The sequence below is a fragment of the Manis pentadactyla genome, chromosome 10 (assembly GCF_030020395.1).
Source record: "Manis pentadactyla isolate mManPen7 chromosome 10, mManPen7.hap1, whole genome shotgun sequence".
Lineage (NCBI taxonomy): Eukaryota > Metazoa > Chordata > Mammalia > Pholidota > Manidae > Manis > Manis pentadactyla.
Genome location: NC_080028.1, coordinates 108,512,100 through 108,535,264, shown reverse-complemented (window position 1 = coordinate 108,535,264; position 23,165 = coordinate 108,512,100). Strand labels below are relative to the sequence as shown.

Genomic DNA, 23,165 nt, shown 5'->3' with positions numbered 1-23,165 from the left:
AAGTTAAAAATTAAATGTTAAATGGCTACTATTAGAAGAAATAGTAATATTTACTTAAGGGTGATAAGCTGAAATTATGTAAACTGACAGAAAAAGGATTGTATTATTCATAATTTTAAAAAATGTTCAACATTATGTAAACCGTAAAAAGATACAAAAATAAAGACCCTGCCGCTTGATGTCAGGAGATGTTACAACTTTAATTGGGTGTTTCGTCTCCTCATTGATCTCACTCGCTGACACTGTCCTTTCCTTCGTGACCCACACCTCAGCTGGAGCTGGACTCCGACACCGAGCCCATACCAAATCTGATGTGCAAACACAGACGTGTTCTGAGGCATGCTGGCCACGTGGAAGGGAAAGGGTGTGCTCTGGCCAGCTGCACCCAGGGAGTTCTTACTCAAGCCACCCCAGAAAGGGGTCGTGCCACCAGTGCTCCCACTCTGTCCTCCCCAAAGCCGAACGCCCCAGTGGTGGAGCTGCTGTGGGGGTTAGCCACGCTCAACCCAAAGTCCCCACTGTGAGCAGGGCGCGCTGACAGCCCAGACGTGAAGGGCGATGAGGTAGTGCTGCCAAACACAGAACTACTGGTTCCACTGCTGGTGGTGAGGGTCATACCTCCGAAGCCCGAGGTGGTGGCTGCAAAAAAAGAGGAAACATAGATCATAGTCTAACCCCATAGACAAAAGTACATACAAAATGGATAAAACACCTGAATATAAGTCATGAAACCATAAAACTCTTAGAAAAAAACAGGCAAAAACCTGAAAAAGACATATGCATCCCTATTTTTCTCACAGCACTGTTTACAATAGCCAAGAAATGGAAGGAACCTAACTGTCCATCAGTACATGAATGGATAGAAAAGATGTGATACATATGTACAATTGAATATAATTCCGCCATAAAAAGAAAACAAGTCCTATGATTAGCAACAACATGGATGGAGCTGGAGGGTAATATGCTCAGTGAAATAAGCCAGGCGAAAAAAGACAAGTACCAAATGATTTCACTCATCTCTGGAGTATAAGAACAAAGGAAACACTGAAGGAACAAAACAGCAGCAGAATCACAGAACCCAAGAATGGACTAACAGTTACCAAAGGGAAAGAGACTGAGGAGGATGGGTGGGAAGGGAGGGAGAAGGGCAGAGAAAAAGAAAGGGGGCCTTATGATTAGCATACATAATGTGGGGGTGAATGGGGAGGGCTAGGCTACACAGAGAAGACAAGTAGTGATTGTACAGCATCTTACCAGGCTGACGGACAGGGATACTATTGGGGTTTGTGCAGGGTACGTGGGGAAGGGGGGAACCAAGTAATTGTAGATAGATACCAAAAAAAGAAAAAAAATATTAACGGCCATGAATGATCTTCCTTTCTCCTGTCTCTTAATGTCATTTAAACCCATTTTCCTTTTTAAACCTCTAGCCACACCAGCCTCTTCTCTGCTCATGAAAATATAAGCTCATCTCTGTCTTCGGGCCTTTGCTCTTCTGCCTGCAACGTCCTCACCCCCAGGCGCTGTCCCTGCTCCCAACTCTGGAACTGGGGCCATGGCCTCAGTTTGTTATTGTCTCAGAAAGGCAGCCAATGTCTACCTAAATAGCTCCTCCTGTCATGAGTTACACTGCTACCTGATGCTGTTTATGAATAACTTCTGTCATAACATCTAAATCTTCACCACAGCATACAGCTCCAAAAGCAGAGACTGGGTCAGCACTTAAAACAGTGCCTTGCACTGCAGACCGAGACAATTCCAAATCTCACCTGCAATCCCAGACGTGTTCTGAGGCGTGCTGGCCGTGTGGAAGGGAAAGGGTGTGCTCTGGCCAGCTGCATCCAGGGAGTTCGGATTCAACCCTCCCCAGAAAGGGTTCTTGAGACCAGTTCTCCCAGTCCGTCCTGACGTAAAGCTGAATGTCCCAGTGGTGGAGCTGCTGTGGGGGGCAGCCATGCTCATCCTAAAGCCCCCACTGCCAGCGGGACCTGCTCACACCCCAGACGTGAAGGGCAATGAGGTGGTAACGCCAAACACAGAGCTACTGGTCCCACTGCTGGTGGTCAGGGTCATAGCTGCAAAGGCCGAGGTGATGGCTGCAAAAAAGGAGGAAACATGGATCATTGTCTAACCCCATAGACAAAGTAAATTTCAAATGGATCAAGACCTGAATCTAAGCCATGAAACCATAAAACACTTAGGAAACAACAGTAAAAAATCTCTTGGACACAAACATGAGTGACTTCTTCATGAACATATCTTACCAGGCAAGGGAAAGGAAAGCGAAAATGAACAAATGGGGCCATATCAAGCTTTAAAGCTTCTGTACAGTAAAGGACACCATCAACAGAACAAAAGGGCATCCTACAGCATGGGAGAATATGTTCATAAATGACAGATCCAATAAAGGGTTGACATCCAAAATATAGAAAGGGCTAACACACCTCAAAAACAAAAAGGAAATAATCCAATTAAAAAATGGGCAGGGGAGCTGAACAGGTCTCCAAAGAGGAAATTCAGATGGCCAATAGACACATGAAAAATGGGCCACATTGCTTCTCATCAGAGAAATGAAATTAAAACCACAATGAGATATCACCTCACACCAGTAAGGACAGCTACCATCCAAAACACAAGCAACAACAAATGTTGGCGAGGTTGTGGAGAAAAGAGAACCCTCCTACACTGTTCGTGGGAATGTAAATTTGTTCTACCATTGTGGAAAGCAATATGGAGGTACCTCAAAAAGCTCAAAAAGGAAATACCATTTGACCCAGGAATATCACTCCAAGGAATTTCCACTAAGAATACAACAGCCCAGTTTGAAAAAGACAGATGTACCCCTATGTTTATCGCAGCACTGTTTACAACAGCTAAGAAAAGGAAAAACCCTACGTGTCCACCAGTAGATGAATGTATAAAAAAGATGTGATACATATGCACAATGGAATATAATTCAGCCATAAGAAGAAAACAAATCCTACCATTTGAAACAACATAGATGGAACTGGAGGATAATATGCTCAGTGAAATAAGCCAGGCGAAAAAAGACAAGTACCACATGATTTCACTCATCTTTGGAGTATAAGAACAAAGGAAAAACTGAAGGAACAAAACAGCATCAGAATCACAGAATCCAAGAATGGACTAACAGTTACCAAAGGGAAAGGGACTGAGGAGGATGGGTGGGAAGGGAGGGAGAAGGGCAGAGAAAAAGAAAGGTGGCGTTATGATTAGCATACATAATGTGCGGGTGAACGGGGAGGGTAGGCTACACAGAGAAGACAAGTAGTGATTGTACAGCATCTTACTAGGCTGACGGACAGGGATACTAATGGGGTTTGTGCGGGGTACGTGGGGAAGGGGGGAACCAAGTAAACTTACTGTTTTTCAGGTAATTGTAGATAGATACCAAAAAAAGAAAAAAATTTTTGAAGGCCATGAATGATCTTCCTTTCTGCCTGTCTCTTAATATCATTTTATCCCACTTTCCTTTTTAAACCTCTAGCCACACCGGCCTCTTCTCTGCTCATGAAAACATAAGCTCGTCTCTGCCTTCGGGCCGTTCCTCTTGTGCCTGCAACGTCCTCACCCCCAGCCGCTGTCCCTGCTACCAACTCTGGAACTGCGACCATGGCCTCGGTTTGCTATTGTCTCAGAAAGGTGGCCACTGTCTACCTAAATAGCTCCTCCTGTCATGAGTTACACTGCTACCTGATGCTGTTTATGAATAACTTCTGTCATAACATCTAAATCTTCACCACAGCATACAGCTCCAAAAGCAGAGACTGGGTCAGCACTTAAAACAGTGCCTTGCACTGCAGACCGAGACAATTCCAAATCTCACCTGCAATCCCAGACGTGTTCTGAGGCGTGCTGGCCGTGTGGAAGGGAAAGGGTGTGCTCTGGCCAGCTGCACCCAGGGAGTTCGGATTCAACCCTCCCCAGAAAGGGTTCTTGAGACCAGTTCTCCCAGTCCGTCCTGACGTAAAGCTGAATGTCCCAGTGGTGGAGCTGCTGTGGGGGGCAGCCATGCTCATCCTAAAGCCCCCACTGCCAGCGGGACCTGCTCACACCCCAGACGTGAAAGGCGATGAGGTGGTAACGCCAAACATGGAGCTACTGGTCCCACTGCTGGTGTTCAGGGTCATAGCTGCAAAGGCCGAGGTGATGACTGCAAAAAAGGAGGAAACATGGATCATTGTCTAACCCCATAGACAAAATAATTTTGAAATGGATCAAAGACCTGAATGTAAGTCATGAAACCATAAAACACTTAGAAAACAACAGGAAAAGATCTCTTGGACACAAACATGAGTGCCTTCATGAACATATCTTCCCAGGCAAGGGAAAGGAAAGCAAAAATGAACAAATAGGACCATATCAAACTTTAAAGCTTCTGTACAGTACAGAAAACCATCAATAGAACAAAAGGTCATCCTCCAGTATGGGAGAATATATTCATAAATGACAGATCCGATAAAGGGTTGACATCCAAAATATAGAAAGAGCTAACACACCTCAACAAACAAAAAGCAAATAATCCAATTAAAAAATGGGCAGGGGAGCTGAACAGACAGGTCTCCAAAGAAGAAATTCAGATGGCCAATAGACACATGAAAATATGGGCCACATTGCTTCTCATCAGAGAAATGTAAATTAAAACCACAATGAGATATCACCTCACACCAGTAAGGACAGCTACCATCCAAAACAACCAACAACAAATGTTGGCGAGGTTGTGGAGAAAGGAGAACCCTCCTACACTGTTCGTGGGAATGTAAATTTGTTCTACCATTGTGGAAAGCAATATGGAGGTGCCTCAAAAAGCTCAAAAAGGAAATACCATTTGACCCAGGAATATCACTCCAAGGAATTTCCACTAAGAATACAACAGCCCAGTTTGAAAAAGACAGATGCACCCCTATGTTTATCGCAGCACTGTTTACAACAGCCAAGAAAAAGAAAAAACCTATGTGTCCACCAGTAGATGAATGGATAAAAAAGATGTGATACATATGCACAATGGAATATAATTCAGCCATAAGAAGAAAACAAATTCTACCATTTGAAACAACATAGATGTAGCTGGAGGGTAATATGCTCAGTGAAATAAGCCAGGTGGAGAAGGACAAGTACCACATGATTTCACTCATCTCTGGAGTATAAGAACAAAGGAAAAACTGAAGGAACAAAACAGCAGCAGAATCACAGAGCCCAAGAATGGACTAACAGTTACCAAAGGGAAAGGGACTGAGGAGGATGGGTGGGAAGGGAGGGATAAGGGCAGGGAAAAAGAAACGGGGCATTATGATTAGCATACATAATGTGGGGGTGAACGGGGGGGGGCTAGGCTACACAGAGAAGACAAGTAGTGACTGTACAGCATCTTACTAGGCTGACGGACAGGGACACTAATGGGGTTTGTGTGGGGTACTTGGGGAAGGGGAGAACCAAGTAAACTTACTGTTTTTCAGGTAATTGTAGATAGATACCAAAAAACGAAAAAAAATTTTAAAGGCTATGAATGATCTTCCTTTCTGCCTGTCTGTTAATGTCATTTTACCCCAGTTTCCTTTTTAAACCTCTAGCCACACCAGCCTCTTCTCTGCTCATGAAAACATAAGCTCATCTCTGCCTTCTGGCCTTTGCTCTTGTGCCTGCAATGTCCTCACCCCCAGCTGCTGTCCCTGCTCCCATCTCTGGAACTGCGGCGAAGGCCTCAGGTTTCTACTGTCTCTAAAAGGCTGCCGCTGTCTAACTAAATAGCTCATCCAGTCATGAGTTAAACTGCTACCTGGTACTGTTTATGGATAACTTCTGTGATAACATCTAAATTTTCAACAGAGGGTACAGCTCCAGAAGCGAAGACTGTCTCACCACTTAAAACAGTGCCTTGCACTGCAGACCGAGCCCATTCCAAATCTCACCTGCAATCTCAGACGTGTCCTGAGGTGTCCTGGCCACGTGGATGGTAGAGGGTGTGCTCTGGCCAGCTGCACCCAGGGAGTCTGGATTCAAGGATCCCCAGAAAGGGTTCTTGAGACCAGTTCTCCCAGTCCGTCCTGACCCAAATCTGAATGAGCCAGTGGTGGAGCTGTTGTGGGGGGCAGCCATACTGATCACAAAACCTCCACTGCCAGCGGGCCCTGCTGACACCCTGGACGTGAAGGGCGTTAACGTAGTGCCACCGAACACTGAGGTACTGGTCCCGCTGGTGGTGGTCAGGGTCATAGCTGCAAAGGCCGAGGTGATGGCTGCAAAATAGGAAGAAACATGGATCATTGTCTAATGCATAGACAAAAGTAAATTTGAAATGGATCAAAGACCTGAATCTAAGCCATGAAACCATAAAACTCTTAGAGAAAGACAGGCAAAAATCTCTTGGACATAAACATGAGCGTCTTCTTCTTGAACGTCTCTCTTCAGGCAAAGGAAACAAAAGCAAAAATGAACAAATGGGACTATATCAAGCTTAAAAGCGTCTGTAAAGTAAAGAACACCATCAACACAACAAAAGGACATCCTACAGCATGGGAGAATATATTCATAAATGACAGATCTGGTTAAGGGTTGACATCCAAAATATACAATGAGCAAACACAGCTCAACAAATAAAAAGCAAATATTCCAATTAAAAAATGGGCATGGGAGCTAAACAGACACTTCTCCAAAGAGGAAATTCAGATGGCCAATAGACACATGAAATCATGCATCATATTGCTTGTCATCAGAGAAATGCCAATAAAGACCACAATGAGATATCACCTCACACCAGTAAGGATCGCCGCCATCAAAAACACAAACAACAACAAACGTTGGTGAGGTTGTGGAGAAAGGGAAATCCTTCTACACTGTTGGTGGGAATGTAAATTCGTTTAACCTTTGTGAAAAGCAATATGGAGGTTACTCAAAAAGCTCAAAATAGAAATACATTTGACCGAGGAATTCCAAACCAACTAATTTACCCTAAGAATACAGCTGCCCAGTTTGAAAAAAGACAGATGCACCCCAATATTTGTCACAGTGCTATTTACAACAGCCAGGAAATGGAAACAAACTAAGTGTCTATCAGTAGACAAATGCATAAAAAAGATTTGATACATATGCACAATGGAATATAATTCACCTATAAGAAGAAAACAAATCCTAGCATTTGCAACAACATGGATGGAGCTAGAGGGTATTATGTTCTGTTAAATAAGTGAGGTGGAGAAAGACAAGTACCAAATGATTTCACTCATCTCTAGAGTATAAGAGCAAAGGAAAAACTGAAGGAACAAAACAGGACCACAATCACAGAACCCAAGAATGGACTAACAGTTACCAAACAGAAAGAGACTGAGGAGGATGGATGGGAAGGGAGGGATAAGGGCAGGGAAAAAGATAGGGGGCATTATGATTAGCATGTATAATGTGGGGAGGCACGGGTAGGGCTAGGCTACACAGAGAAGACAAGTAGTGATTCTACAGCATGTTACTACACTGATGGACAGTGATTCTAATGTAGTCTGTGCGGGATACTTGGTGAAGGGGGGAGCCAAATAAACATAATGTTCTTAAGGTAATTGTAGTTTAACAAAAAAAAAACACCATTTTAAAGGGCCGTGAATGAAATTCCTTTCTGTCTGTTTTTTAATGTCATTTTATCCCACCTTCCTTTTTAAACCTCTAGCCACACTGGCTCTTCTCTGCTCATGAAAATATAAGCTCGTCTCTGCCGTGGCGCCATTGCTCCTGTCCCAGAAAAGTCCTCAACTCCACCCGATGGCCCAGCTCCCAACTCTAGATTTGGGGCCATTGTCTCAGTTTCCTATTATCTCATGAAGGCTGCTGCTAAAAACCTAAATACCTCCTCTGGTGATGAGTTACACTGGTACCTGATTCTCTTTAAACATAACGTCTGTAACAACATCTAAATCTGGACCAGAGTGTACAGCTCCAAAGGCGGAGACTATCTCAGCATTTAAAACAGCAACTGCCACTGCTGACGGAGCCCATTAGAAATCTCACCTGCAATACCAGACGTGTTCTGACTTGACCTGGCCATGTGGATGGGAGAGGATGTGCTCTGGCCAGCTGCACCCAGGGAGTCTGGATTCAAGGATCCCCAGAAAGGGTTCTTGAGATCACTTCTCCCACTCCGTCCTGACGCAGAGCCAAATGCCCCAGTGGTGGAGCTGCTGTGGGGGGCAGCCACGCTTGTCCCAAAGCCCCCACTGCCAGTGGGGCCTGCTGACACCCTGGATGTGAAGGGCGCAGAGATGGTGCTGCCAAACCCTGATGTACTGGCCCCACAGCTGGTGGTCTGGGTCACTGCTCCAGAGCCGGAGGTGATGGCTGCAGAAAAGGAGGAAACATGGATCATTGTCTAACCCCATACACAAAAGTAAATTCAAAATTGATCGAACCCCTGAATGGAAGCCATGAAAACATAAAACTCTTAGAGAAGGACAGGCGAAAATATCTTGGACATAAACATGAGCGACTTCTTCGTGAACATATCTCTCCAGGGAAAGAAAAGCAAAAATGAACAAATGGGACTATATCAAGCTTAAAAGCTTCCGTTCAGTAAAGGGCACCATCAACAGAACAAAAGGGCATCCTCCAGTATGGGAGAATATATTCATAAATGACAGATCCGATGAAGGGTTGACATCCAAAATATAGAAAGAGCTAACACACCTCAACAAACAAAAAGCAAGTATTCCAATAAAAATGTGGGCAGGGGAGCTGAACAGGCAGTTGTCCAAAGAAGAAATTCAGGTGCCCAATAGACACATGAAAAGATGCACCACATGGCCTGTCATCAGAGAAATGCTAATTAAAAGCACAATCAGATATCACCTCACACCAGTAAGGATCGCCACCATCCAAAAGAAAAACCACAACAAACGTTGGCAAGCATGTGGAGAGAGGGGAACCCTCCTACACTGTTGGTGGCAATGTAAATTCGTTCAACCTCCGTGCAAAGCAATATGGAGGTTCCTCGAAGAGCTCAAAGTAGAAATACCATTTCACCCAGCAATACCGCTCCTAGGAATTTACCCTACGAATACAGCAGCCCGTTTTGAAAAAAGACAGATGTACCCCTATGATTATCGCAGCACTATTTACAACAGCCAAGAAATGGAAACAACCTACGTGTCCATCAGTAGATGAATGTATGCACAATGGAATATAATTCAGCCATAAGAAGAAAACAAATCCTACCGTCTGCAAGCACATGCTTGGAGCTAGAGGGTATTATGCTCAGTGAAATAAGCGAGGCGGAGAAAGACAAGTACCAAATGATTTCACTCATCTCTGGAGTATAAGAGCAAAGGAAAAACTGAAGGAACAAAACAGCAGCACAATCACAGAACCCAAGAATGGACTAACAGTTACCAAAGAGAGAGGGACTGAGGAGGATGGGTGGGAAGGGAGGGATAAGGGCAGGGAAAAAGAAAGGGGGCGTTATGATTAGCATGTATAATGTGGTGGGGCACGGGGAGGGCTAGGCTACACAGAGAAGACAAGTAGTGATTCTACAGCATGCTACTACGCTGATGGACAGTGACTCTGATGGGGTCTGTGGGGGGGTACTTGGTGAAGAGGGGAGCCAAATAAACATAAGGTTCTTAAGGTAATTGTAGATAGATACCAAAAAGAATAGAACATTTTAAAAGGCCGTGAATGATCTTCCTTTCTGCCTGTCTCTTAATGTCATTTTGTTCCACTTTCCTTTATAACCTCTAGCCACACCTGGCTCTTCTGTGCTCATGAAAACATAAGCTCACCTCTGCCTTCGGGCCTCTGCTCCTGTGCCTGCAACGTCCTCACCCCCAGCCGCTGTCCCTGCTCCCAAACCTGGAACTGTGGCCATGGCCTCAGTTTGCTATTGTCTCAGAAAGGCTGCCGCTGACTACCTAAATAGCTCCTCCGGTTATGGGTTTCACTGCTACCTGACGCTGTTTACAGATAACTTCTGTGATAACATCTAAGTCTTCACCACAGCATACAGCTCCGAAAGCGGAGACTGTGTCAGCACTTAAGACAGCGCCTGGCACGGCAGACCGAGCCCATTCCAAATCTCACCTGAAAACCCGGGCGTGTTCTGCTGCACACTGGCCACATGGAAAGCAGATGGTGTGCTCTGGCCAGCTGCACCCAGGGAGTCTGGATTCAAGGATCCCCAGAAAGGGTTCTTGAGACCAGTTCTCCCACTCCGTCCTGACGCAGAGCCAAATGCCCCAGTGGTGGAGCTGCTGTGGGGGGCAGCCACGCTTGTCCCAAAGCCCCCACTGCCAGTGGGGCCTGCTGACACCCTGGATGTGAAGGGCGCAGAGATGGTGCTGCCAAACCCTGATGTACTGGCCCCACAGCTGGTGGTCTGGGTCACTGCTCCAGAGCCGGAGGTGATGGCTGCAGAAAAGGAGGAAACATGGATCATTGTCTAACCCCATACACAAAAGTAAATTCAAAATTGATCGAACCCCTGAATGGAAGCCATGAAAACATAAAACTCTTAGAGAAGGACAGGCGAAAATATCTTGGACATAAACATGAGCGACTTCTTCGTGAACATATCTCTCCAGGGAAAGAAAAGCAAAAATGAACAAATGGGACTATATCAAGCTTAAAAGCTTCCGTTCAGTAAAGGGCACCATCAACAGAACAAAAGGGCATCCTCCAGTATGGGAGAATATATTCATAAATGACAGATCCGATGAAGGGTTGACATCCAAAATATAGAAAGAGCTAACACACCTCAACAAACAAAAAGCAAGTATTCCAATAAAAATGTGGGCAGGGGAGCTGAACAGGCAGTTGTCCAAAGAAGAAATTCAGGTGCCCAATAGACACATGAAAAGATGCACCACATGGCCTGTCATCAGAGAAATGCTAATTAAAAGCACAATCAGATATCACCTCACACCAGTAAGGATCGCCACCATCCAAAAGAAAAACCACAACAAACGTTGGCAAGCATGTGGAGAGAGGGGAACCCTCCTACACTGTTGGTGGCAATGTAAATTCGTTCAACCTCCGTGCAAAGCAATATGGAGGTTCCTCGAAGAGCTCAAAGTAGAAATACCATTTCACCCAGCAATACCGCTCCTAGGAATTTACCCTACGAATACAGCAGCCCGTTTTGAAAAAAGACAGATGTACCCCTATGATTATCGCAGCACTATTTACAACAGCCAAGAAATGGAAACAACCTACGTGTCCATCAGTAGATGAATGTATGCACAATGGAATATAATTCAGCCATAAGAAGAAAACAAATCCTACCGTCTGCAAGCACATGCTTGGAGCTAGAGGGTATTATGCTCAGTGAAATAAGCGAGGCGGAGAAAGACAAGTACCAAATGATTTCACTCATCTCTGGAGTATAAGAGCAAAGGAAAAACTGAAGGAACAAAACAGCAGCACAATCACAGAACCCAAGAATGGACTAACAGTTACCAAAGAGAGAGGGACTGAGGAGGATGGGTGGGAAGGGAGGGATAAGGGCAGGGAAAAAGAAAGGGGGCGTTATGATTAGCATGTATAATGTGGTGGGGCACGGGGAGGGCTAGGCTACACAGAGAAGACAAGTAGTGATTCTACAGCATGCTACTACGCTGATGGACAGTGACTCTGATGGGGTCTGTGGGGGGGTACTTGGTGAAGAGGGGAGCCAAATAAACATAAGGTTCTTAAGGTAATTGTAGATAGATACCAAAAAGAATAGAACATTTTAAAAGACCGTGAATGATCTTCCTTTCTGCCTGTCTCTTAATGTCATTTTGTTCCACTTTCCTTTATAACCTCTAGCCACACATGGCTCTTCTGTGCTCATGAAAACATAAGCTCACCTCTGCCTTCGGGCCTCTGCTCCTGTGCCTGCAACGTCCTCACCCCCAGCCGCTGTCCCTGCTCCCAAACCTGGAACTGTGGCCATGGCCTCAGTTTGCTATTGTCTCAGAAAGGCTGCCGCTGACTACCTAAATAGCTCCTCCGGTTATGGGTTTCACTGCTACCTGACGCTGTTTACAGATAACTTCTGTGATAACATCTAAGTCTTCACCACAGCATACAGCTCCGAAAGCGGAGACTGTGTCAGCACTTAAGACAGCGCCTGGCACGGCAGACCGAGCCCATTCCAAATCTCACCTGAAAACCCGGGCGTGTTCTGCTGCACGCTGGCCACATGGAAAGCAGATGGTGTGCTCTGGCCAGCTGCACCCAGGGAGTCTGGATTCAAGGATCCCCAGAAAGGGTTCTTGAGACCAGTTCTCCCACTCCGTCCTGACGCAGAGCCAAATGCCCCAGTGGTGGAGCTGCTGTGGGGGGCAGCCACGCTTGTCCCAAAGCCCCCACTGCCAGTGGGGCCTGCTGACACCCTGGATGTGAAGGGCGCAGAGATGGTGCTGCCAAACCCTGATGTACTGGCCCCACAGCTGGTGGTCTGGGTCACTGCTCCAGAGCCGGAGGTGATGGCTGCAGAAAAGGAGGAAACATGGATCATTGTCTAACCCCATACACAAAAGTAAATTCAAAATTGATCGAACCCCTGAATGGAAGCCATGAAAACATAAAACTCTTAGAGAAGGACAGGCGAAAATATCTTGGACATAAACATGAGCGACTTCTTCGTGAACATATCTCTCCAGGGAAAGAAAAGCAAAAATGAACAAATGGGACTATATCAAGCTTAAAAGCTTCCGTTCAGTAAAGGGCACCATCAACAGAACAAAAGGGCATCCTCCAGTATGGGAGAATATATTCATAAATGACAGATCCGATGAAGGGTTGACATCCAAAATATAGAAAGAGCTAACACACCTCAACAAACAAAAAGCAAGTATTCCAATAAAAATGTGGGCAGGGGAGCTGAACAGGCAGTTGTCCAAAGAAGAAATTCAGGTGCCCAATAGACACATGAAAAGATGCACCACATGGCCTGTCATCAGAGAAATGCTAATTAAAAGCACAATCAGATATCACCTCACACCAGTAAGGATCGCCACCATCCAAAAGAAAAACCACAACAAACGTTGGCAAGCATGTGGAGAGAGGGGAACCCTCCTACACTGTTGGTGGCAATGTAAATTCGTTCAACCTCCGTGCAAAGCAATATGGAGGTTCCTCGAAGAGCTCAAAGTAGAAATACCATTTCACCCAGCAATACCGCTCCTAGGAATTTACCCTACGAATACAGCAGCCCGTTTTGAAAAAAGACAGATGTACCCCTATGATTATCGCAGCACTATTTACAACAGCCAAGAAATGGAAACAACCTACGTGTCCATCAGTAGATGAATGTATGCACAATGGAATATAATTCAGCCATAAGAAGAAAACAAATCCTACCGTCTGCAAGCACATGCTTGGAGCTAGAGGGTATTATGCTCAGTGAAATAAGCGAGGCGGAGAAAGACAAGTACCAAATGATTTCACTCATCTCTGGAGTATAAGAGCAAAGGAAAAACTGAAGGAACAAAACAGCAGCACAATCACAGAACCCAAGAATGGACTAACAGTTACCAAAGAGAGAGGGACTGAGGAGGATGGGTGGGAAGGGAGGGATAAGGGCAGGGAAAAAGAAAGGGGGCGTTATGATTAGCATGTATAATGTGGTGGGGCACGGGGAGGGCTAGGCTACACAGAGAAGACAAGTAGTGATTCTACAGCATGCTACTACGCTGATGGACAGTGACTCTGATGGGGTCTGTGGGGGGGTACTTGGTGAAGAGGGGAGCCAAATAAACATAAGGTTCTTAAGGTAATTGTAGATAGATACCAAAAAGAATAGAACATTTTAAAAGGCCGTGAATGATCTTCCTTTCTGCCTGTCTCTTAATGTCATTTTGTTCCACTTTCCTTTATAACCTCTAGCCACACCTGGCTCTTCTGTGCTCATGAAAACATAAGCTCACCTCTGCCTTCGGGCCTCTGCTCCTGTGCCTGCAACGTCCTCACCCCCAGCCGCTGTCCCTGCTCCCAAACCTGGAACTGTGGCCATGGCCTCAGTTTGCTATTGTCTCAGAAAGGCTGCCGCTGACTACCTAAATAGCTCCTCCGGTTATGGGTTTCACTGCTACCTGACGCTGTTTACAGATAACTTCTGTGATAACATCTAAGTCTTCACCACAGCATACAGCTCCGAAAGCGGAGACTGTGTCAGCACTTAAGACAGCGCCTGGCACGGCAGACCGAGCCCATTCCAAATCTCACCTGAAAACCCGGGCGTGTTCTGCTGCGTGCTGGCCACATGGAAAGCAGATGGTGTGCTCTGGCCAGCTGCACCCAGGGAGTCTGGATTCAAGGATCCCCAGAAAGGGTTCTTGAGACCAGTTCTCCCACTCCGTCCTGACGCAGAGCCAAATGCCCCAGTGGTGGAGCTGCTGTGGGGGGCAGCCACGCTTGTCCCAAAGCCCCCACTGCCAGTGGGGCCTGCTGACACCCTGGATGTGAAGGGCGCAGAGATGGTGCTGCCAAACCCTGATGTACTGGCCCCACAGCTGGTGGTCTGGGTCACTGCTCCAGAGCCGGAGGTGATGGCTGCAGAAAAGGAGGAAACATGGATCATTGTCTAACCCCATACACAAAAGTAAATTCAAAATTGATCGAACCCCTGAATGGAAGCCATGAAAACATAAAACTCTTAGAGAAGGACAGGCGAAAATATCTTGGACATAAACATGAGCGACTTCTTCGTGAACATATCTCTCCAGGGAAAGAAAAGCAAAAATGAACAAATGGGACTATATCAAGCTTAAAAGCTTCCGTTCAGTAAAGGGCACCATCAACAGAACAAAAGGGCATCCTCCAGTATGGGAGAATATATTCATAAATGACAGATCCGATGAAGGGTTGACATCCAAAATATAGAAAGAGCTAACACACCTCAACAAACAAAAAGCAAGTATTCCAATAAAAATGTGGGCAGGGGAGCTGAACAGGCAGTTGTCCAAAGAAGAAATTCAGGTGCCCAATAGACACATGAAAAGATGCACCACATGGCCTGTCATCAGAGAAATGCTAATTAAAAGCACAATCAGATATCACCTCACACCAGTAAGGATCGCCACCATCCAAAAGAAAAACCACAACAAACGTTGGCAAGCATGTGGAGAGAGGGGAACCCTCCTACACTGTTGGTGGCAATGTAAATTCGTTCAACCTCCGTGCAAAGCAATATGGAGGTTCCTCGAAGAGCTCAAAGTAGAAATACCATTTCACCCAGCAATACCGCTCCTAGGAATTTACCCTACGAATACAGCAGCCCGTTTTGAAAAAAGACAGATGTACCCCTATGATTATCGCAGCACTATTTACAACAGCCAAGAAATGGAAACAACCTACGTGTCCATCAGTAGATGAATGTATGCACAATGGAATATAATTCAGCCATAAGAAGAAAACAAATCCTACCGTCTGCAAGCACATGCTTGGAGCTAGAGGGTATTATGCTCAGTGAAATAAGCGAGGCGGAGAAAGACAAGTACCAAATGATTTCACTCATCTCTGGAGTATAAGAGCAAAGGAAAAACTGAAGGAACAAAACAGCAGCACAATCACAGAACCCAAGAATGGACTAACAGTTACCAAAGAGAGAGGGACTGAGGAGGATGGGTGGGAAGGGAGGGATAAGGGCAGGGAAAAAGAAAGGGGGCGTTATGATTAGCATGTATAATGTGGTGGGGCACGGGGAGGGCTAGGCTACACAGAGAAGACAAGTAGTGATTCTACAGCATGCTACTACGCTGATGGACAGTGACTCTGATGGGGTCTGTGGGGGGGTACTTGGTGAAGAGGGGAGCCAAATAAACATAAGGTTCTTAAGGTAATTGTAGATAGATACCAAAAAGAATAGAACATTTTAAAAGGCCGTGAATGATCTTCCTTTCTGCCTGTCTCTTAATGTCATTTTGTTCCACTTTCCTTTATAACCTCTAGCCACACCTGGCTCTTCTGTGCTCATGAAAACATAAGCTCACCTCTGCCTTCGGGCCTCTGCTCCTGTGCCTGCAACGTCCTCACCCCCAGCCGCTGTCCCTGCTCCCAAACCTGGAACTGTGGCCATGGCCTCAGTTTGCTATTGTCTCAGAAAGGCTGCCGCTGACTACCTAAATAGCTCCTCCGGTTATGGGTTTCACTGCTACCTGACGCTGTTTACAGATAACTTCTGTGATAACATCTAAGTCTTCACCACAGCATACAGCTCCGAAAGCGGAGACTGTGTCAGCACTTAAGACAGCGCCTGGCACGGCAGACCGAGCCCATTCCAAATCTCACCTGAAAACCCGGGCGTGTTCTGCTGCACACTGGCCACATGGAAAGCAGATGGTGTGCTCTGGCCAGCTGCACCCAGGGAGTCTGGATTCAAGGATCCCCAGAAAGGGTTCTTGAGACCAGTTCTCCCACTCCGTCCTGACGCAGAGCCAAATGCCCCAGTGGTGGAGCTGCTGTGGGGGGCAGCCACGCTTGTCCCAAAGCCCCCACTGCCAGTGGGGCCTGCTGACACCCTGGATGTGAAGGGCGCAGAGATGGTGCTGCCAAACCCTGATGTACTGGCCCCACAGCTGGTGGTCTGGGTCACTGCTCCAGAGCCGGAGGTGATGGCTGCAGAAAAGGAGGAAACATGGATCATTGTCTAACCCCATACACAAAAGTAAATTCAAAATTGATCGAACCCCTGAATGGAAGCCATGAAAACATAAAACTCTTAGAGAAGGACAGGCGAAAATATCTTGGACATAAACATGAGCGACTTCTTCGTGAACATATCTCTCCAGGGAAAGAAAAGCAAAAATGAACAAATGGGACTATATCAAGCTTAAAAGCTTCCGTTCAGTAAAGGGCACCATCAACAGAACAAAAGGGCATCCTCCAGTATGGGAGAATATATTCATAAATGACAGATCCGATGAAGGGTTGACATCCAAAATATAGAAAGAGCTAACACACCTCAACAAACAAAAAGCAAGTATTCCAATAAAAATGTGGGCAGGGGAGCTGAACAGGCAGTTGTCCAAAGAAGAAATTCAGGTGCCCAATAGACACATGAAAAGATGCACCACATGGCCTGTCATCAGAGAAATGCTAATTAAAAGCACAATCAGATATCACCTCACACCAGTAAGGATCGCCACCATCCAAAAGAAAAACCACAACAAACGTTGGCAAGCATGTGGAGAGAGGGGAACCCTCCTACACTGTTGGTGGCAATGTAAATTCGTTCAACCTCCGTGCAAAGCAATATGGAGGTTCCTCGAAGAGCTCAAAGTAGAAATACCATTTCACCCAGCAATACCGCTCCTAGGAATTTACCCTACGAATACAGCAGCCCGTTTTGAAAAAAGACAGATGTACCCCTATGATTATCGCAGCACTATTTACAACAGCCAAGAAATGGAAACAACCTACGTGTCCATCAGTAGATGAATGTATGCACAATGGAATATAATTCAGCCATAAGAAGAAAACAAATCCTACCGTCTGCAAGCACATGCTTGGAGCTAGAGGGTATTATGCTCAGTGAAATAAGCGAGGCGGAGAAAGACAAGTACCAAATGATTTCACTCATCTCTGGAGTATAAGAGCAAAGGAAAAACTGAAGGAACAAAACAGCAGCACAATCACAGAACCCAAGAATGGACTAACAGTTACCAAAGAGAGAGGGACTGAGGAGGATGGGTGGGAAGGGAGGGATAAGGGCAGGGAAAAAGAAAGGGGGCGTTATGATTAGCATGTATAATGTGGTGGGGCACGGGGAGGGCTAGGCTACACAGAGAAGACAAGTAGTGATTCTACAGCATGCTACTACGCTGATGGACAGTGACTCTGATGGGGTCTGTGGGGGGGTACTTGGTGAAGAGGGGAGCCAAATAAACATAAGGTTCTTAAGGTAATTGTAGATAGATACCAAAAAGAATAGAACATTTTAAAAGACCGTGAATGATCTTCCTTTCTGCCTGTCTCTTAATGTCATTTTGTTCCACTTTCCTTTATAACCTCTAGCCACACATGGCTCTTCTGTGCTCATGAAAACATAAGCTCACCTCTGCCTTCGGGCCTCTGCTCCTGTGCCTGCAACGTCCTCACCCCCAGCCGCTGTCCCTGCTCCCAAACCTGGAACTGTGGCCATGGCCTCAGTTTGCTATTGTCTCAGAAAGGCTGCCGCTGACTACCTAAATAGCTCCTCCGGTTATGGGTTTCACTGCTACCTGACGCTGTTTACAGATAACTTCTGTGATAACATCTAAGTCTTCACCACAGCATACAGCTCCGAAAGCGGAGACTGTGTCAGCACTTAAGACAGCGCCTGGCACGGCAGACCGAGCCCATTCCAAATCTCACCTGAAAACCCGGGCGTGTTCTGCTGCACGCTGGCCACATGGAAAGCAGATGGTGTGCTCTGGCCAGCTGCACCCAGGGAGTCTGGATTCAAGGATCCCCAGAAAGGGTTCTTGAGACCAGTTCTCCCACTCCGTCCTGACGCAGAGCCAAATGCCCCAGTGGTGGAGCTGCTGTGGGGGGCAGCCACGCTTGTCCCAAAGCCCCCACTGCCAGTGGGGCCTGCTGACACCCTGGATGTGAAGGGCGCAGAGATGGTGCTGCCAAACCCTGATGTACTGGCCCCACAGCTGGTGGTCTGGGTCACTGCTCCAGAGCCGGAGGTGATGGCTGCAGAAAAGGAGGAAACATGGATCATTGTCTAACCCCATACACAAAAGTAAATTCAAAATTGATCGAACCCCTGAATGGAAGCCATGAAAACATAAAACTCTTAGAGAAGGACAGGCGAAAATATCTTGGACATAAACATGAGCGACTTCTTCGTGAACATATCTCTCCAGGGAAAGAAAAGCAAAAATGAACAAATGGGACTATATCAAGCTTAAAAGCTTCCGTTCAGTAAAGGGCACCATCAACAGAACAAAAGGGCATCCTCCAGTATGGGAGAATATATTCATAAATGACAGATCCGATGAAGGGTTGACATCCAAAATATAGAAAGAGCTAACACACCTCAACAAACAAAAAGCAAGTATTCCAATAAAAATGTGGGCAGGGGAGCTGAACAGGCAGTTGTCCAAAGAAGAAATTCAGGTGCCCAATAGACACATGAAAAGATGCACCACATGGCCTGTCATCAGAGAAATGCTAATTAAAAGCACAATCAGATATCACCTCACACCAGTAAGGATCGCCACCATCCAAAAGAAAAACCACAACAAACGTTGGCAAGCATGTGGAGAGAGGGGAACCCTCCTACACTGTTGGTGGCAATGTAAATTCGTTCAACCTCCGTGCAAAGCAATATGGAGGTTCCTCGAAGAGCTCAAAGTAGAAATACCATTTCACCCAGCAATACCGCTCCTAGGAATTTACCCTACGAATACAGCAGCCCGTTTTGAAAAAAGACAGATGTACCCCTATGATTATCGCAGCACTATTTACAACAGCCAAGAAATGGAAACAACCTACGTGTCCATCAGTAGATGAATGTATGCACAATGGAATATAATTCAGCCATAAGAAGAAAACAAATCCTACCGTCTGCAAGCACATGCTTGGAGCTAGAGGGTATTATGCTCAGTGAAATAAGCGAGGCGGAGAAAGACAAGTACCAAATGATTTCACTCATCTCTGGAGTATAAGAGCAAAGGAAAAACTGAAGGAACAAAACAGCAGCACAATCACAGAACCCAAGAATGGACTAACAGTTACCAAAGAGAGAGGGACTGAGGAGGATGGGTGGGAAGGGAGGGATAAGGGCAGGGAAAAAGAAAGGGGGCGTTATGATTAGCATGTATAATGTGGTGGGGCACGGGGAGGGCTAGGCTACACAGAGAAGACAAGTAGTGATTCTACAGCATGCTACTACGCTGATGGACAGTGACTCTGATGGGGTCTGTGGGGGGGTACTTGGTGAAGAGGGGAGCCAAATAAACATAAGGTTCTTAAGGTAATTGTAGATAGATACCAAAAAGAATAGAACATTTTAAAAGGCCGTGAATGATCTTCCTTTCTGCCTGTCTCTTAATGTCATTTTGTTCCACTTTCCTTTATAACCTCTAGCCACACCTGGCTCTTCTGTGCTCATGAAAACATAAGCTCACCTCTGCCTTCGGGCCTCTGCTCCTGTGCCTGCAACGTCCTCACCCCCAGCCGCTGTCCCTGCTCCCAAACCTGGAACTGTGGCCATGGCCTCAGTTTGCTATTGTCTCAGAAAGGCTGCCGCTGACTACCTAAATAGCTCCTCCGGTTATGGGTTTCACTGCTACCTGACGCTGTTTACAGATAACTTCTGTGATAACATCTAAGTCTTCACCACAGCATACAGCTCCGAAAGCGGAGACTGTGTCAGCACTTAAGACAGCGCCTGGCACGGCAGACCGAGCCCATTCCAAATCTCACCTGAAAACCCGGGCGTGTTCTGCTGCGTGCTGGCCACATGGAAAGCAGATGGTGTGCTCTGGCCAGCTGCACCCAGGGAGTCTGGATTCAAGGATCCCCAGAAAGGGTTCTTGAGACCAGTTCTCCCACTCCGTCCTGACGCAGAGCCAAATGCCCCAGTGGTGGAGCTGCTGTGGGGGGCAGCCACGCTTGTCCCAAAGCCCCCACTGCCAGTGGGGCCTGCTGACACCCTGGATGTGAAGGGCGCAGAGATGGTGCTGCCAAACCCTGATGTACTGGCCCCACAGCTGGTGGTCTGGGTCACTGCTCCAGAGCCGGAGGTGATGGCTGCAGAAAAGGAGGAAACATGGATCATTGTCTAACCCCATACACAAAAGTAAATTCAAAATTGATCGAACCCCTGAATGGAAGCCATGAAAACATAAAACTCTTAGAGAAGGACAGGCGAAAATATCTTGGACATAAACATGAGCGACTTCTTCGTGAACATATCTCTCCAGGGAAAGAAAAGCAAAAATGAACAAATGGGACTATATCAAGCTTGAAAGCTTCCGTTCAGTAAAGGGCACCATCAACAGAACAAAAGGGCATCCTCCAGTATGGGAGAATATATTCATAAATGACAGATCCGATGAAGGGTTGACATCCAAAATATAGAAAGAGCTAACACACCTCAACAAACAAAAAGCAAGTATTCCAATAAAAATGTGGGCAGGGGAGCTGAACAGGCAGTTGTCCAAAGAAGAAATTCAGGTGCCCAATAGACACATGAAAAGATGCACCACATGGCCTGTCATCAGAGAAATGCTAATTAAAAGCACAATCAGATATCACCTCACACCAGTAAGGATCGCCACCATCCAAAAGAAAAACCACAACAAACGTTGGCAAGCATGTGGAGAGAGGGGAACCCTCCTACACTGTTGGTGGCAATGTAAATTCGTTCAACCTCCGTGCAAAGCAATATGGAGGTTCCTCGAAGAGCTCAAAGTAGAAATACCATTTCACCCAGCAATACCGCTCCTAGGAATTTACCCTACGAATACAGCAGCCCGTTTTGAAAAAAGACAGATGTACCCCTATGATTATCGCAGCACTATTTACAACAGCCAAGAAATGGAAACAACCTACGTGTCCATCAGCAGATGAATGTATGCACAATGGAATATAATTCAGCCATAAGAAGAAAACAAATCCTACCGTCTGCAAGCACATGCTTGGAGCTAGAGGGTATTATGCTCAGTGAAATAAGCGAGGCGGAGAAAGACAAGTACCAAATGATTTCACTCATCTCTGGAGTATAAGAGCAAAGGAAAAACTGAAGGAACAAAACAGCAGCACAATCACAGAACCCAAGAATGGACTAACAGTTACCAAAGAGAGAGGGACTGAGGAGGATGGGTGGGAAGGGAGGGATAAGGGCAGGGAAAAAGAAAGGGGGCGTTATGATTAGCATGAATAATGTGGTGGGGCACGGGGAGGGCTAGGCTACACAGAGAAGACAAGTAGTGATTCTACAGCATGCTACTACGCTGATGGACAGTGACTCTGATGGGGTCTGTGGGGGGGTACTTGGTGAAGAGGGGAGCCAAATAAACATAAGGTTCTTAAGGTAATTGTAGATAGATACCAAAAAGAATAGAACATTTTAAAAGGCCGTGAATGATCTTCCTTTCTGCCTGTCTCTTAATGTCATTTTGTTCCACTTTCCTTTATAACCTCTAGCCACACCTGGCTCTTCTGTGCTCATGAAAACATAAGCTCACCTCTGCCTTCGGGCCTCTGCTCCTGTGCCTGCAACGTCCTCACCCCCAGCCGCTGTCCCTGCTCCCAAACCTGGAACTGTGGCCATGGCCTCAGTTTGCTATTGTCTCAGAAAGGCTGCCGCTGACTACCTAAATAGCTCCTCCGGTTATGGGTTTCACTGCTACCTGACGCTGTTTACAGATAACTTCTGTGATAACATCTAAGTCTTCACCACAGCATACAGCTCCGAAAGCGGAGACTGTGTCAGCACTTAAGACAGCGCCTGGCACGGCAGACCGAGCCCATTCCAAATCTCACCTGAAAACCCGGGCGTGTTCTGCTGCGTGCTGGCCACATGGAAAGCAGATGGTGTGCTCTGGCCAGCTGCACCCAGGGAGTCTGGATTCAAGGATCCCCAGAAAGGGTTCTTGAGACCAGTTCTCCCACTCCGTCCTGACGCAGAGCCAAATGCCCCAGTGGTGGAGCTGCTGTGGGGGGCAGCCACGCTTGTCCCAAAGCCCCCACTGCCAGTGGGGCCTGCTGACACCCTGGATGTGAAGGGCGCAGAGATGGTGCTGCCAAACCCTGATGTACTGGCCCCACAGCTGGTGGTCTGGGTCACTGCTCCAGAGCCGGAGGTGATGGCTGCAGAAAAGGAGGAAACATGGATCATTGTCTAACCCCATACACAAAAGTAAATTCAAAATTGATCGAACCCCTGAATGGAAGCCATGAAAACATAAAACTCTTAGAGAAGGACAGGCGAAAATATCTTGGACATAAACATGAGCGACTTCTTCGTGAACATATCTCTCCAGGGAAAGAAAAGCAAAAATGAACAAATGGGACTATATCAAGCTTGAAAGCTTCCGTTCAGTAAAGGGCACCATCAACAGAACAAAAGGGCATCCTCCAGTATGGGAGAATATATTCATAAATGACAGATCCGATGAAGGGTTGACATCCAAAATATAGAAAGAGCTAACACACCTCAACAAACAAAAAGCAAGTATTCCAATAAA

The 23,165-nt window shown here is 46.3% G+C and overlaps 2 protein-coding genes across 3 annotated transcripts in view; one reads left to right on the top strand and one right to left on the bottom strand.

The window, feature by feature from the left end:
* Positions 1-23,165, top strand: part of LOC130685051 (eukaryotic peptide chain release factor GTP-binding subunit ERF3A-like) — a 78,344-nt gene that overhangs the window by 20,928 nt on the left and 34,251 nt on the right. The gene's annotated exons all lie outside the window — the stretch shown is intronic.
* Positions 182-7,188, bottom strand: LOC130685055 (putative nuclear envelope pore membrane protein POM 121B). Its single transcript, XM_057508258.1, has 3 exons — positions 5,931-7,188; positions 1,770-2,096; positions 182-639 (listed from the first exon to the last, which is right to left on the bottom strand). The coding sequence occupies exons 1-2, from the start codon at positions 6,283-6,285 to the stop codon at positions 1,993-1,995; spliced, it is 459 nt and encodes a 152-aa protein (XP_057364241.1). The 5' UTR covers positions 6,286-7,188; the 3' UTR covers positions 182-639; positions 1,770-1,992.

Coding starts and splice junctions, on each gene's coding strand:
- LOC130685055 (XM_057508258.1), bottom strand. CDS start 6,285: ATGATCCATGTTTCTTCCTATTTTGCAGCCATCACCTCGGCCTTTGCA. Junction 2,097..5,930: donor GGACACGTCTGAGATTGCAG/GTGAGATTTGGA, acceptor CCTTTTTTGCAG/CCATCACCTCGGCCTTTGCA.